This window comes from Mus musculus, chromosome 14 (assembly GCF_000001635.26).
Source record: "Mus musculus strain C57BL/6J chromosome 14, GRCm38.p6 C57BL/6J".
Taxonomy (NCBI): Eukaryota; Metazoa; Chordata; class Mammalia; order Rodentia; family Muridae; genus Mus; species Mus musculus.
The window spans coordinates 75211221-75226452 of record NC_000080.6 but is presented as its reverse complement, the minus strand read 5'-3'; the positions used below and the strand labels follow the sequence as shown (position 1 = coordinate 75226452).

At 43.6% G+C, this 15232-nt stretch overlaps 1 protein-coding gene across 7 annotated transcripts in view; it reads right to left on the bottom strand.

Moving 5' to 3' along the window:
- The window catches only part of Lcp1 (lymphocyte cytosolic protein 1), a 99738-nt gene that overhangs the window by 4390 nt on the left and 80116 nt on the right, over nucleotides 1-15232 (bottom strand). For all 7 annotated transcript variants that reach the window (XM_006518704.1, NM_001247984.1, XM_006518701.3 and 4 more), the window contains 5 exons: nucleotides 13927-14122; nucleotides 11890-11968; nucleotides 11230-11344; nucleotides 9992-10125; nucleotides 2259-2382 (listed from right to left, as the gene is read on the bottom strand). In XM_006518704.1, coding sequence (XP_006518767.1) covers nucleotides 2259-2382; nucleotides 9992-10125; nucleotides 11230-11344; nucleotides 11890-11968; nucleotides 13927-14122 — 648 coding nt within the window. The remainder of the gene's footprint in view (nucleotides 1-2258; nucleotides 2383-9991; nucleotides 10126-11229; nucleotides 11345-11889; nucleotides 11969-13926; nucleotides 14123-15232) is intronic.

Here is a 15232-nt window from a genome sequence, read left to right as displayed (position 1 = left end):
ATCTCTGTCGGTGTGTTCAGTGTTGGTAACAGAACTCTGAGTCTCACACCCGTCAGTATCCACTGCACCCCTGAACCAGGGCTTTGGCTTCCACAGTTAATCTCCACTGACAGACGAGATGGGATTTACGTGGATAAGTGAGTTGCTGGGAATTGGTAGAGCTGGGATTTGAATCTACAATTCAGCCTTAAGGTCTTGGACATTTGTAAATGTTTGGATGATCACGTCTGGTGCTGAGAACACTCCTCGGGTGTGCATGCACGGAGCTCAGCAAGTGTGTTTTCTTTATTCGTGGACCTGGGACAAGGGGTGTGTCTGTGCTACTGTCTGAGCACAGAGTTCAAGCAGCGCATACTTGGAAAGTGTGAATCAGACTAAATTCTAAGGCTGATATCAGTTCTCCCACCTCTGTTTTCCTATAGAGGTAAAGCAGTCATTTTCAATATCAGAATGAGTCTTTTTAATATTTCCTCTTGGCGGATAAAAGAAGCAGTGTAGTTACAAAGAAAGATGGGACTCCACCCCAGCTTCTTCCATTAATGTTCTTCGCTACCCTCTGCAGGCTGTTTTGGTGACAACACAGCACTCAAGAAATGAAGTGATCCAAGCCCTGCCTTCCTTCCAGAATTCTGCCCTGGGTGCGGAGCTGACAGTGAGTGAAGGGTGGTGGACATCAAGGTTCCTTGTTTTAGAGTCTCGCTGGAAAGGGACTCAGCTAATCTGACCTTTCCTTTTGCGTCACCGAGTGGCTCTTTTTAACCAGTGCTGTAATGACTTAGGGAGAAGACAGGGAAGAACAGACCAGGTTGACCTGTGGTGTGAGAGAACTGTCCAGTACTCCTAAGAGTGAGTCTCAGCATGGCTTATCAAACCTCGTTCCCACAAGGGTACCAGGAGATCTTCACGGAATACAGCTCTGGGGTAGCAGCTCTATTCCAGGGAAAAGCATCAGTGACTGGCCAGTTCATAGCTATGGCTGAGTGACCCGTGGCCCCGCTGCCTCACGTAAAGGTGCTTTCCCCTCAGCTAGAGAACCGTGCCTGAGCTTATGGGCTGTGACTCTAAAAGTTTCCTAAGCTTTAGCTTCTTTACTCACAAAAGAAAGAAAGTTGTGAAGACAAACTCAGAGAGAAGAGCCCCCGGGACTCATAATGCAGCCGTAGCCTTGATGGCTTTGACTTCCCTCTTCCTCCCTGCCTTTCCAAATGTCTTTCTGGAAATATCTGCTCACCTCAGTCACTAGCCTCCACTCTTCCCTGTGCTCAGCAACCCAGGCAGAGCAGAAGGCTTGAGGTGTGGTGGGGGTGGGGGTGAGGGTGGGGGTATCCACATCCCAGATAAGCTCACAGCTGATGTAGCTCTTGGTACCAGCTTACCCCGCTCTGCCCTTACTCTTCTTGGGGAGAAGAGACTTTAATTTCTCTTCTCCTTCCTGTGGGTGGAAGGGGGTCCCTCCCCACAAATCCTGACCTTTAAATATGAACATGGAGGCATGGACATGATTACTACATAGATCAAGTGTCTGGGTCCTTGAGAAAGACTCTTGTCTGATAATATATAATGGTATTATTAATAAAAATATGATTGGGATGAAGTACAACCCCCCCCAAATATATGACACAAGATATCTTTTAGCCTTGCGATGATTTGTAAAAGCTTGGCCCAGGGAGTGGCACTATTAGGAGGTGTGGCCCTGTTGGAGCAGGTGTATCACTGTGGGTGTGGGCTTTAATGCCCTAGTCCTAGCTGCCTGGAAGCCAGTATTCTGCTAGCTTCAGATGAAGGTGTAGAAGTCTCAGCTCCTCCTGAACCATGCCTGCCTGGATGCTGCCATGTTCCTGCCTTGATGATAATGGACTGAACCTCTGAACCTGTAAGCCAGCCCCAATTCAATGTCCTTATAAGACTTGCCTTGGTCATGGTGCCTGTTCACAGCAGTAAAACTCTAAGACAAGCCTTTTACACTTTACTACTGTAATATAAGAAACTCTGAACTGAAGTGTGCACATTTTTTTAAAATGGATTCCCGTGTGTTACACCACTTCAAAAGAACAGAGTCTAAAATGGGGTACTTAAAAGAACAGGTCTGGAAAATTAACCATTAAAGGAACAATGATGAGAAATTTGTCACTGAAATGGCCTCGAACATTAAACAAGATGATTTAAGGAAATCCAAAGCGAGCATCAAAGCCCTGTCCCTGAAGGTCACTCAACATGTAACGAAAACAAAAGGAAGAAGCAGAAGATGAAACCTTTACCTTGAAGCTAGCAATGGATGAGCTTTTCTGTGCCTCCTTCAAGGTCGTATTCACCCAGTTGACAATAATGTCATCATTGACCTTCTGTCCACCTCCGATATCTTCCAGGATATTCAGTGTGTACCTGAATGAAATCAAGAATGACTGTTTACTTGCAGAAAATAGCTAGGATGTTCTTTCTAGACACACCACGGGGAAGAGCCTGAGTACAGTTACACTGGTTAGGGATGAGGGCAATGAATAATGCCGGCCCCTTCTGCTCGCCCTGCGCTCATCGATGCTCTATCCACAATAGCTAGAAAATGGAAACAGCCTAGAGGTCCATCCACTGACAAATGGGTAATGAGAATGTGGTACCCTTATAGCATGGGAGGTTATCTGGCTGTTCAGGAAAAAAAAAATGAGCTGTGAAATTCCCAGGCAAATGGAAACAATCATTCGGAGTGATGTAACCCAAACCGAGGAAGACAAACGGATATTTTCTCTCATTTGTGGACGGTAGCCTTGGCGCTTCAGATAATGCATGTTCTCTTTGGAATACCCAGCAGTCAGGGACCTAATAATGGGCTGTCAGAGATGCTTTCAAGTGAAAGCAGATAGAACACAGTGCTATGAAGGGTTAAAGAGGGATCACTGGTACAGGAAGGGCGATGGGAGGTCAGAATAGAGGGCAATGTAGGGAGGGATAATTAAAGGTTATTAAAGAAAGGTTCTTTGAAAAAGTCCTATAGAAACCTATGACAACAGAAGCTTCATAAAACACACACACACACACACACACAGAGAGAGAGAGAGAGAGAGAGAGAGAGAGAGAGAGAGAGAGAGAGGGAGAGAGAGAGAGACGCATAAGAACAACTTAAATGGAGTTACTGTAGACTGACGCAATGCATAAGCATATGGTTCTTATAGTGAACTACAGAGCTAATGCTCTCTTGTACCTGACACCATTGTTCTGAGAAAGAAGAGCAAGCAGGAGAGTAGGGATGTGTGGAAAGAAGAATGGAGCAACGGGCTCATTTAACCTGCAACATCGTTCTTCAAGGCACCATGCAAATTAAGGAGCAAGGGCCAATGAAGCTGATCGGCAGGTAAAAGTGATTGTCACACAGCCCACAGGAGAGTTAGATTCTCACGATTCCCTGGTGAGGTGGAGGGAGAGAACCAACTCCACACACACAGCTATCCTCTGTGCTCTACACTCGAGCTGTGGCACTCACATACGCACCAGCACCCACCCCCACCCCGCCCCTGCCACATGCAATAAAGAATGTTAAGTTAAAAGTTAACATTTTTAAATTTAAAATGTTGGGGGGAAGTTCCAGCCGTGAACAGAATAAAGGGAAAATATTGGTAAGTAGTACGGAATACGGGAACAAGGAAGACCTCAGCCTGACAAAAGGCCAGAATCCTCTCCAGTCCACAGTGGATTTAGAAACGTTGTCTTTTCAGGAAGAACATTTGTTATAAGATCCACCAGTCCCTTAAAATTCTCCAGCAAGGAACAGATAACCTGTTTCCTTCGGGAATGGAGGAAAGCCAAGCAGGTGAAAACCCAGGCAGGCTTGCTGACGTCATGGTTCAAGTGCACAGGAGTGGGTCATATTCCCCATGAGTGACCTCTTCTCAAACTGAAACCCAGGAAGCTGGTGACTAACTCTCACCTGGGAGAGAGCCTGACCCACGAGGGCACGCACCATCCACACCGGTGCCTTGAATTATGCTTACACAATCTGTCCTGCCACTTGCTCTGGTTAGTCTACACAAAGCACAATATTCACACATTTGCCCACTGGGATTTCAAGTTTAAACCCTGGAGTTAAAGTGTTACCTGGCTTGCTCTAGGCTAACATAGCCTCCTGCCATTGAAAATAGGAGAGATGGTCTAAAATGCTTTTCTTATTTAAAATCTTTTTGGAATTAAAAATAATTGATTTATTTTACTTATTTTATGTGCATGAATGTTCGACGGTATGTATGTATGTATGTATGTATGTATGTATGTATGTATGTGTACCACAAGCATACCTGGTGCCTGGGGAAGTCAGAAGAGGGAGTTGGGACCCTGGAACTGGAGTTATGGATGGTTATGAACCACCATGTGGGTGCTGGGAACCAAACCAGTCCTCTCTAACCACTGAGCTATCAGTCCAGCCCCAATTTTATTTTTAATAGGAGTTCAGTTGCCTCCCCCCACTCTGTGTGTGTGTGTGTGTGTTCAGGTATGTTCATTTGAAGGCTAGAGGTTGGCACTGTTTTCCTGTCATATAAATGACAGTGTCTCTCATCCAACTGTGGGTTTAGCTAGCTAGTTATGCTGACTGGCCATTGAGCTCCCAGGATCCACCACCCGGCTCAGCCCCACCAGCGCTGGTTTTACAGACACCTGTAGCCATGCTCCCAGTCAGGGTCTACACTTAGGTCCTCGTGATTGCATGGCAAGCACTTTACCCAGTGAGCCAACACCTCGCCTCACCTGAAGATTTTCTTTGCAAAATCAATCAATCAATCAATCAATCAATCAATCACCTTCACTGAACTGGCAATCAGCTCCCCGCTGCAGTGCATTGCATTCTTCCCCCACACCACACCACTGACTCCTTTGAGAGCACAGTTGAGGTCATGTCAGCACAGTGACTCAGGTCAACCTTCCCAGTACGGCACACAAAGCCCTTCACACTTTGGCTCACTGTCTCCTAGGACGTTCTCAATTTCCTCTTCCTCCCTCATCCTCAGCACACACGAATATATGCTTCAACTAAACAGAACCAGTAGCAGCTTTCCCACCACACTATCCACACCGTGCATCCTCTTGCTTTACCATTTATCTATGCTTGCTGGTTCATAGGTCCAATCTCCGAGATATTTCCAGTCCAACTCAAGCATCTCTTTCCCAAACCATGCTGTGCATTAATTATTAAGCTTGATTCAAGCCTGTTTCTTAAAATTTTTGACCGAGACAGCATCTACCACGTTCCCATGGAGACAGGTCTGTGTCTACTTATGATGTTTTCAAGGAATAAGCAGGGTCCCTAGTGCATGCTGGGCATCTAGTAAATAAAACCATAGATTGGTGAGTAAAATATGTAAAACAAATGCAAGAAGAGGAATGAGATGCTTGTTTGTACTAAAAAAGAAAAATAAATTAAAAATGGGACCGACATGATAGGAAATAACGAGCACTCAGGATTTAAGTCTAAGGTGTACTTAAAAAATACTCCTAGTTTGAAAAAGATCCTGTCTTTTGTAGGTTCATAAACATGGTGTGTTATAGCATAATTAGCCTTCTAATTTTTGATAGCTAGCATATGTATTGATTTGTTTGCATTTGAGACAATGTTCAAGAGTTTCTTGCCCAGTGAACATTTCAGCAAGGGATGGTTGGTCAGTGATTACCTCATGAAGTCTTTCCTATATGTAACCTGATAGAACAAGCTAAACACAACCTCATGGCCATTTCTGTCACTCCAGATGTGCACCTCCCCTTGTCAGAAACCCAGTTCTGCTCTACTGATCAAATCAAGAAATCAGAAGCTGAGTTCTCTCCCATTCTCTTGACCTTGGGTATTAAAGGCTACAAGGAGAAGCCAACCTCTATGCAAAGATCTGTCCGTTAGAACCCAAACAAAAGAACAGAGATCCTTTTCCTGGGTTGTGGGCACTTTTGAGGTGACTTCTTCTGGTACTCTGGTCTTAAGAACAACCTCTCATGATAGCATAGAGTTCTGATGAGTTATATAACAGTCTCTTGGCCACCTCTAGTGGGGTACAGAAACTTCATGGAATCAGACACAGATTTGTAAGAAAAAGGCAAAGGGAAGAAAGACTAGAACTGGGCTGTAATCTCAGGTAGACAGTGCAGTAAGCAATTGTTCATCCAGGTACAAAAAATACTCCTAGTTTGAAAAAGATCCTGACTTTTGTAGGTTCATAAACATGGTGTGTTATAGCATAATTAGCCTTCTATTTTTTGATAGCTAGCATATGTATTGATTTGTTTGCATTTGAGACAATGTTCAAGAATTTCTTGCCCAGTGAACATTTCAGCAAGGGATGGTTGGTGAAACAGGGGCCCAGAGAGACAGCTCTGTGGACCATAGCACATTTAGTTTCTCCAAATGATCTGGGCTTAGTTTCCAGCAACCACACAAGGTGGTTTACAACCACTTGTACTTCCAGGAACAAGGGATCCAACACCTTCTTCTAGCCTACACTCAGGTGTACACACACACACACACACACACACACACACACACTCACACACTTTTTTTATTATCACACATGTTTAGGGTGACTATGCTATTAGCTGGAACACTACTGATAAGATTTCAATCCTGCTGGTGCTTGCAAAACACACTGCACTGAAAAGACTTTGTCCAAATGAAATAGCACTGTGAGCCCCAGGTCCAGCCAGTTCCTCACTCAACAAAGGAGGAGCGATGGGGCGTGGCTATGTGAGGCCAGGGAAGTCGTGCTATCCCTTACTTGCTCTCCCGCCTTCCCACACCCAACACTCATTTTAGTTATTTAACATTTGATAAGAGGGACCATGTGTGGTTTTTGTTTGTTGGGGACCTAGTCCAAAGTCCCCGTCCATAGCCTGTGTGGCTGTAGGTGATATTGTCACTTGCCTGCCTTGGAGTCTGCTCTCCTGCTTCACAGTACCATTGCCATCTCCTGGCAGAGTGCTTGGTGGAAGCTTTGGTCTCCTAATTTATACATTACTTGCCAGCTGTCCAAGCTTAGAATGATTTCCATGCTATGGGAGGGGGAATGGGAGGCTTAGGCAAAATGACAAGCCATTTATTGTCCTGATGAATGACCAAATTAGCATATCTGTGCAATCCAAGTGAAATAAATTCTACCTAGAACTGGATGCAAATTGAATAGATCTGTTACTGTGTGGCAGGCAGAGAAAAAGAAAAAGAAAAAAAAAGAAAAGAAAAGAAAACAAAGCAAAAACAAATCCCTGCTGGCCCCATTTACATAATCACCAGGCATTTTCCCTCCTTCAGTAGGAATGCATTTCTCTGTCTACCTCCTTGTATGCAGAAATCTTCTGTAATAAACACTTGTGAGGACTGTCACTGATCATCTGGGGGAAGTCAGCTGCAGTAGCAGACAGACCTTACCTTGTATATTATCTCAGCCCTATAGGAAGGCCTGGGGCCATGTGTGGTTGAAACTTCTGAGGTGAGCATAGAGAATAGTTTCACAACCTGGAGCACCGCTTGGTCTGGGCTATGAACAAACCCCACTCCTAATAACGCAATTGGCAGTCTGAGACCCTTACCTGTACATAACACACACACACACACACACACACACACACACACACACACACACACCTCCCCAAACAACATGGCTAGCAATCTGTTGGTAATCCAGGACCCTGCCTAATCCTGAGCTTCATGTACAGCCATCTCTGAACAGTGGAATGAGCTTTTTCTTCCCTTGATGGTTAAACACAGACAAACCCTTTCAGTCATGCTCCATTATGTCCCGGTAAGACAATCTGGCCTAGATTGGATCTGGGTACACGGGCAATAAGACAAACTGTCCTCAAGAGAACTTCCAGAGAGAATCTCCTATTTGCCTTGCCACATCAGTGCATGGTTGAGAATGCTAAGATTAAGATAAAGATGTATATGGAAAGGGGCATGTGTAGTAACAATCAATAAACAAACACACACTTTATGTAACTTAAACCTGTCAATCAAAATAAAGAACTACTCAAACTATGGCCCTACTAAGAAAGCTCCTCCCCCTGTGTCTTCAAAACGAAGCCCCGAATAATAATCAGGCCCCCTGAGCTCCCTCACCCATGTGGCCTGCTGCCTTTCTCAATGGCATAGTTCTTTCTGATCTATACTATCGTTCACTTTTGAATATGCTTTCTTGCTACTTTAACAACTTGTGTGAGTCTTTCTTTCAATTCCTTGAGTAAGAACCCAAGAGCTTGGAAACACCCAGACCAGCCCTGACCACTAATAATACTTTCAGAACATATGTCACAACCCAGGGTGATTTCTAGAAAGTATGAAATTTACAATAGCAATAGTATAGTTTGCTTAAGTTTTCTTATCATTAAAGTAAAACATATAAGTGTTATACTATATCATAATCCACGAGAAAATGTATTTACACCAGTGAAAATGACTTGCTTGAAAGCCATCAGTACCCAAAGCCTTTCTGTTTGGAATTCAGATCATGTGAAAGCAATGGAACTCAGAAACAGTTCGTGGAGTTATATACTGGTGAGTCTGGCCCTTGGGGACTTTCAGTCAAGTGTGTTCAACCCATAGCTTGTGGGTGCCATGTGACTGAAGATAGCAGTGAATGTGGCCCAACAGAAAAGCCCTACACCCACTTAACACATTAAAGATGGTTTTGAAATTCTTTTTGGTAGCAATTTCACGGTGGTTCTTGAACATAAACTTTAAGGATGACAATGTTGCCTCAATGTCAAAGGTGAGACACACCTATTTTTACTTGAATGTCCAGTGTTCCCTGTGGGCTCATGTGGTTGATCACCAGCTTTGGCCTCAGCTGCTGATGCACTTTGGGAAGATTGCGGGAGTTTTTGGAGGTGGAGGAATTGAGCCACTGAGGGCATGCATGTGAGGCGGGGGGGAAGACCAGCTAGAACAACCCCTTGAAGATCACACGGGGCTTGAAATCACTTGGTTTCTACCAGCTGAAAGGAAAGAATTAATAACACTTGGGTCATCATCTAACACACTCAGCATCTCATTAATACGCAGCGAATGACGCTGGAGGAGGAAGCTTCAGGCAAGCCTGGAAAGATTGATACTGGGTTGAACCTAACTCCATCCCAAAACAAAATCACAAGTTGTTAAGGGAATGGAGAAGTATCAAGTGCCGAGAGCCCGCACGGTAAGCCTTAGAATGTTTGGCATGTGATTAGAAAAATAAGCAACATGCAAAGGAGTAAGAACATAGGGCTAGTATTGAAGACGAAAGCGAATTAGAAATAGAGTAGAAAAGAAGTCACCACACTACATCCATATGATCAAGGAGGCAGGCAGAAGATGAGAGGTTGGAAATAAAAAAAAAAAAATTCAACACTTCTGGATGTAGACACTATGATATAGAAATAAATATATCTTCAAGGGTGTGTGTGTGTGTATGTGTGTGGGTGTGTGTTGACAATATATAGAAATATATCAAGAATAATATAAAGAAATTAAGGCCTTTTCTGGCTTACAGAAACTGAAACAATTCATTCTCAATAGACCCATACTATTACAAAGATTCCAGATATAAGAAAAAAGATCTAAGGTTGAGACTTAAACTTCTATGAAAATAATTTACTGTGTTGATAGAAGTTAGTCAAAGGATGAGAAAAGATACACCAGTCAGGAGAAGTTGTGGTGACTATATCAATGCCAGCGAGAAATGTTCAGAACAAAGAACACAGCCAGGCACACAGAAGGTCACTCTGCAATAAGATACAAGTATGATTCATTCAGAAAACTTAATAATCCAAAATACTAATGAACCTAACAATAGATTTTCATAAGAACTCAAACAAAAACTAAAAATTAAAAGAATAAAAACCATAGCAGAAAACCAAAAGGCACTTCCTTGGTTGCTAAATCTAACTTAAGTTATGGTTTCGCTAAGTTAAAATTCCTTTCTCTGAACATTTCTGGTATGTTTCTAGATAAATGGCCCAGTCACTAAAATCTCATTCCCCCTGTGCTTCACGTTACCTTCTCATGAGCTGCCAAACCAATGCCAGCGTGAGAGTTCGGTTTCCTTCATTGAGGTCTTGTCCTGCGATGCCAACCAGGGAGAATTTAGCTTGATTCTTCCCCAGGTCCACTGCATAATTACAGTTCTCCAGCTGTGAGTGAGGCAGAAAGAAAACAGCTCGGGCATCACCTTGGTTATGATAAGTATCAGAGAATGATCAAAATAAAGATACAAAGTAAGACAAATAATGCCAGACCTGTGCAATCTCAGATAACGACTGGTTCCGCACTACTGTGATTTATACTAGTTAAAACTGGAAGAAACTTACTAGCATGAGCACCTCCATAAGCATTTGCAGTACATAGCGAGCCAGCCTCAGTGATCTATCTGTGATAGTTCTAAAATAGCTAGACGTTTAGAGATAGATAGATAGATAGATAGATAGATAGATAGATAGATAGATAGATAGATAGGGAAAATTTATGTTCTCTGTCTTATGTACACATAGTGGACAGGCATGTAGGCAGATAGTCCTGTGGCTACTCGTAGATCATTATGGACCACAGAAGGGAAGTGAGATAGCTCTCCAGGTAAAGGGACTTGTACTGAGTCTGAAAACCAGGGTTTGAGTCTTGGAACATACATGGTGGGAAAGAACTGACTCCTGCAAGGTGTGCTCTCACCTCCACATGCATGCTATAACACATGTGTGTGTGTATTTGTATGCATCTCCACACATGTATGAACGCACATGTGTGTGCATGCACGCACACACACACACACACACACACACACACACACACACAAAAAAAACTATAAAAACAACCACAGAGCTGAAAAGCAGTGAGGTGTGACTGTGCCAACCCTATGGCTACAAAACAATGCTCCCACTGTGTTGACAGTAGGCAAACAGTACCAGCCAGGCTGTGAGCAGGAAGCCCCAGGTCTTTAGAAAATTCGAATGAAGATCTTGCTTGGGTGGGAGGAGACCCTGTGGCTTTGCTTTTTCTAATTACCTTAATTGGAAAATCTTCATGATAATGTGTAGAGACATGCAACATGAATTATAAATAAGTAATCCACTGCAATGACAGGTTCAGTGTAATGGAAGTCTTCATAAGGTCTCTGTCTGCTGTGTTAATACCTGCTGAACACTCAACGAAGCTTGGCCACCTGGTAGTGCGCTCACAAAGAGCTTTTGCAGGCTAATGCTACCAACCTGCCTCATGGCCCATCAGGAAAAATCATTGCTTACCTTTTTCATATTGCCCCCCAGCTTGGGGTATGGAGGCTTGTTTACTCTGTTCCAATCAACAGGGACTTTGATCTTCTCATAGAGCTGGAAGATGACTAAGGCATCCGATAAGTCGCTGAACAAAACAAGCACACAGAATTCTCAGAGACCCAACATTGTGATCACAGACTATAGTAAGTGAGGCGCTTAGTTCCTGCAACGTCCCTAGGAACCCTAGAAACTTGGTAGGAGTAGCTCCACCTTTAAAAGATGTGGAAACCGTGATTCAGAGAGAGATTTACCCTCTTCAGTGACCAGCTCTGTCCCTTCCCGTAGACAAAACCTGCCTTTAGTCAGGAAAAGAAACATGGCTTTAGCAACAACAGCACAACACAGGAGGCAAAACCCTTCTCTGTTTTGCCTGCTGCTGCGAAGATCATGAGCATATGATAACGCAGCAAGTTTGTTTACTTTGCAGAGGTATAATTTTCATATTAAAGACAGTGATGGCTGAGGCACAGAAGTGAGCTCCTGGGCAGAGCAGGTCCTGTGGCACTTCTGTATCCTACCAAGGTACACATTTGGGAAGGACACACGCACCACAGTGATACGGTGTGTGGGGTCCTTTGCTCTTTCAGTGTCTCCGTGCTACACATGAAGGATGCTCCCATCCCTTCTTACCTGTACAAGTGATTGACGCGCGGGTTAACGCCCAGGGAGTTCATCCAATTCCTGAAGGTCCGCTCTTCCCTCGTCTCACCTAGGTGAGTGAAGACTAGTTAATACATAACCTAGAACAGGGCTTGTTTAATGATCTAAGTTTATCTGCAGTGGATGCAACACGGATGAAAGATATGGAATAAAACAGAGACTGTAGAGGTGGTCTGATGATCTGCTAGTTTCCCCCATTTACTTTCCACAAGCAATTCGATAGCATCGAACAAGATTTGGAGGCACCAAGGAGGCTCCACAGAGCCAGCTGGATACACTGAGGGAGGATGCAGGCTTGTCTGCTGTTCTCGGTGTGGGGGTGGGGGTGGGGGGCGGACGGGACAACATAGCCCAGATTTGGAAGTGTGGAATTGCACTTCACTTCCTGGGGTCAAAAAGCCGAATAGGAATGAGGGGAGAGTAGAGCATTTTGGAAGACCTTAAGACATGAGTAGCAAGAGTGTAAACATGAGTAGAGAGAGAGCAGTAAGCACGCTCTCCTCTCCACTCAGAACCCTGAAAAGCGATGCGTCAGGGATCTGCGCGCTGTAGCCGCAGAGCCAAGACTGTCTAGAGGCTGCGGCCAGGACCGGGAATCTCTATGTGCATGGTAGCAGATTTACACTGATGCATTCCACAGTGCCAGTCATTGCAGGCTCTGCTGCTTGATTGCTATAATAAATTCTTGAGCAAGGCAGAGGTACAATGAAAGCTCCGCCAGATGTGTCTGGCAGCGGTGTGCAGAATTACTGAGGGATGATGATATGCATTTATATTAAACATTCAGAAGGGGTCCTACTTGGCACTGGCGTGTGGAGCACATTTAACCGTTTGATGAATGGAGGAACGGTCCCTAAGACCTACTAAGATAATTGATGCATAAGACGATGTAAGTCCAGAAGAGCAGAAAGGGGAAACAATCTAGAAGACATTTCGAATGAAGGATTATTGGTATTATTTGTTTACATAATAGATTAAGAGTGAAGGGCAAAAAAAAAAATATCTTAGTAGAACTCAAGACCATTTGTTTTGGTGACCAAAATAAAAACAAAACAGAACAAAATGCAACAATGGATTGCAATGCGAGGTACTAACTTACTAACGGGGCATACAAGAGGTGGGAAATGGGGAAGGAATGGGGAGGCAGGAGGAGGATTCAGTTCAGCTTTTATGTGCTTTATTGGGAAAGACCGAACTGTGGCACCAGAATGGTAGCTAGAAATGGATTGGCTGACTAGTCGGCTTGATGCACAGATTCAAGCTCAGGACACTAAACCATCACTTATCCAAAGCAGCAGGCTTGGATATGGATGGATACTGTGTCAATAACTCAAGTGAGGCACCGTTGAAAGGGTTTTACAGAAAAACAACGTGGACTTTCTTGAGTTAATAACATCCTTTCAATATTCACCTTTATTTCTATATTGATGTAGAGATCAGCTCATGGTTTAAAAAGGATCAGCAAATGAGGCTGAGCTGACTGGGTGCATGCCGTGTGTGGCTGGTGTTAGGGCTTTCATTTGTAAACTATGACTGTCAGGGGTCTGCTTTAAAATGCTTTCCTGTGTCCTAATGATCCGGGAAAGACAAAAAATAAAAGGGAAGCTTGAGCCACCACGACCTAGTATAAGTTAAACATCACTTCTCATGGTAAGCAGAGGCCATTTCTAGCCTCTAGGAATTAACACAGTCCATTAAGTATATAAACTAGGATTTTGGACCTTAGAATTTCTTTCATCCAATAATTATCAGTATATCGTCCCTAAAACAGTTAGTAGCGGACAATGCCTATGTATAATGGATGTGATATAACTGCATTTGATTATTGCTGCTTGGCTATAATTGACTTGATTAATTCATTCTATTTGTTGTATATTGGAGAATTGATGGCCCTGCTTATGTATGTGATGGCTCTGTGTTTGCTTCGGGCCTGATTTTGGAATTGCCATTGAACCCGAGCTCTGAGCAGTTTCTCCTGAACACCCTAAGCAGCAACATTATGGTTACCTTCGAGAGCCCCCCAGTCAATGTCCTGGTTCTCTGGTTTGTGTAAGGCAGGGTATTTGTTGAAGAGGTTGGCAATGAAGGCCAGGTTCAACTTGGGGTTCCCTCGGACAACATCAGTAGCTGTGACAAACTGCCGGCAGCCCAGCCTCTCCGCCTGTTGCAGCATGCACTCTGCCCTCTGGATGTCATCCTTCTCCTGCAACGAAAAGGATGTCAAAAGGCCGGGTCAAGGATCCATGTGCGAGTGAGCAGGCATAACATGAGAAATAGATAAGGTCTCATTAGTGTGCCAAGTGAATGCCTACCACAGGCAGACACCCCACCACAGCTCACTACTACACATATCACATGCACTCAAGTCACAGAGTCACAGGATCTGTAACTAACGCCAGGATCCCCTCCTCAGGAAATAAGTTCAGATGAGATTGCCCTTTTGAAAAGAAATGCAGGAAAAACCTGACATCTTATCATTTGCATTGATTCAATTATTTCAGTAGTTAAACTTCTTTATGTTATAGTTTATTTTGCACAGGCTTTATGAGAATTCGCGCTGTTAAAAAGTTTAATAACAAGGAATAATTTATATTCCCATTTCTAATTCAGAGCAGACATTTGCAGTCATAAATTAAGAACATCTGATTTATACAATTACTTTTCCCACATTAGGTTGGTTAAAATCCAAAGTAATTATCAACCTCCATACTGCCAGTGGTAAACATACCATAATAACCTGGCTTTGGCAAAATGCAGGTTGAAGACTGCAGCTCATGCTCAAATAAGTTAGGACAATTCCCAAGTCGTTTATAATCAGACTCTAAAACAAGACTGAAATGTCTTAGATGATGCTCCAGTCTATGTAAAGTCTATGGAAACGCCAGCTTTCACAAAGCACAGGCTGACTTTAGAGCTACTCCTTAGTCCTCTGCAGTAGTAGCAACGCGGTCTCGTGAACATTCATTATTTGCTTTTACTTCATGTCTCCTTCGGAGTTGAGTTCACTTCAATACTAACTCAGTAGATTTGATCCCAATGACTTTAAATGAGGCATGTTTAGAAACAAGGCACTGTGTTGAAGACTGGTGTTACATGGGATGGTAAAACTGAGGGTTGTGAGCAGTGAGTTAGTGGTGGAGGGCTTGCCTACACATGTGAAACCCAGGGTTTTCTCCCAGGCCCGGCGAGACACAAACGAATGGAAACAAACACTAACAACAAAATGTCATGAATTTTCTTGTGACTCGATCACCGCCCAAGGCACAAGGTTTCAGTTCTTCGCTAGCTTGACACAAGCTAACATCATCCGAGA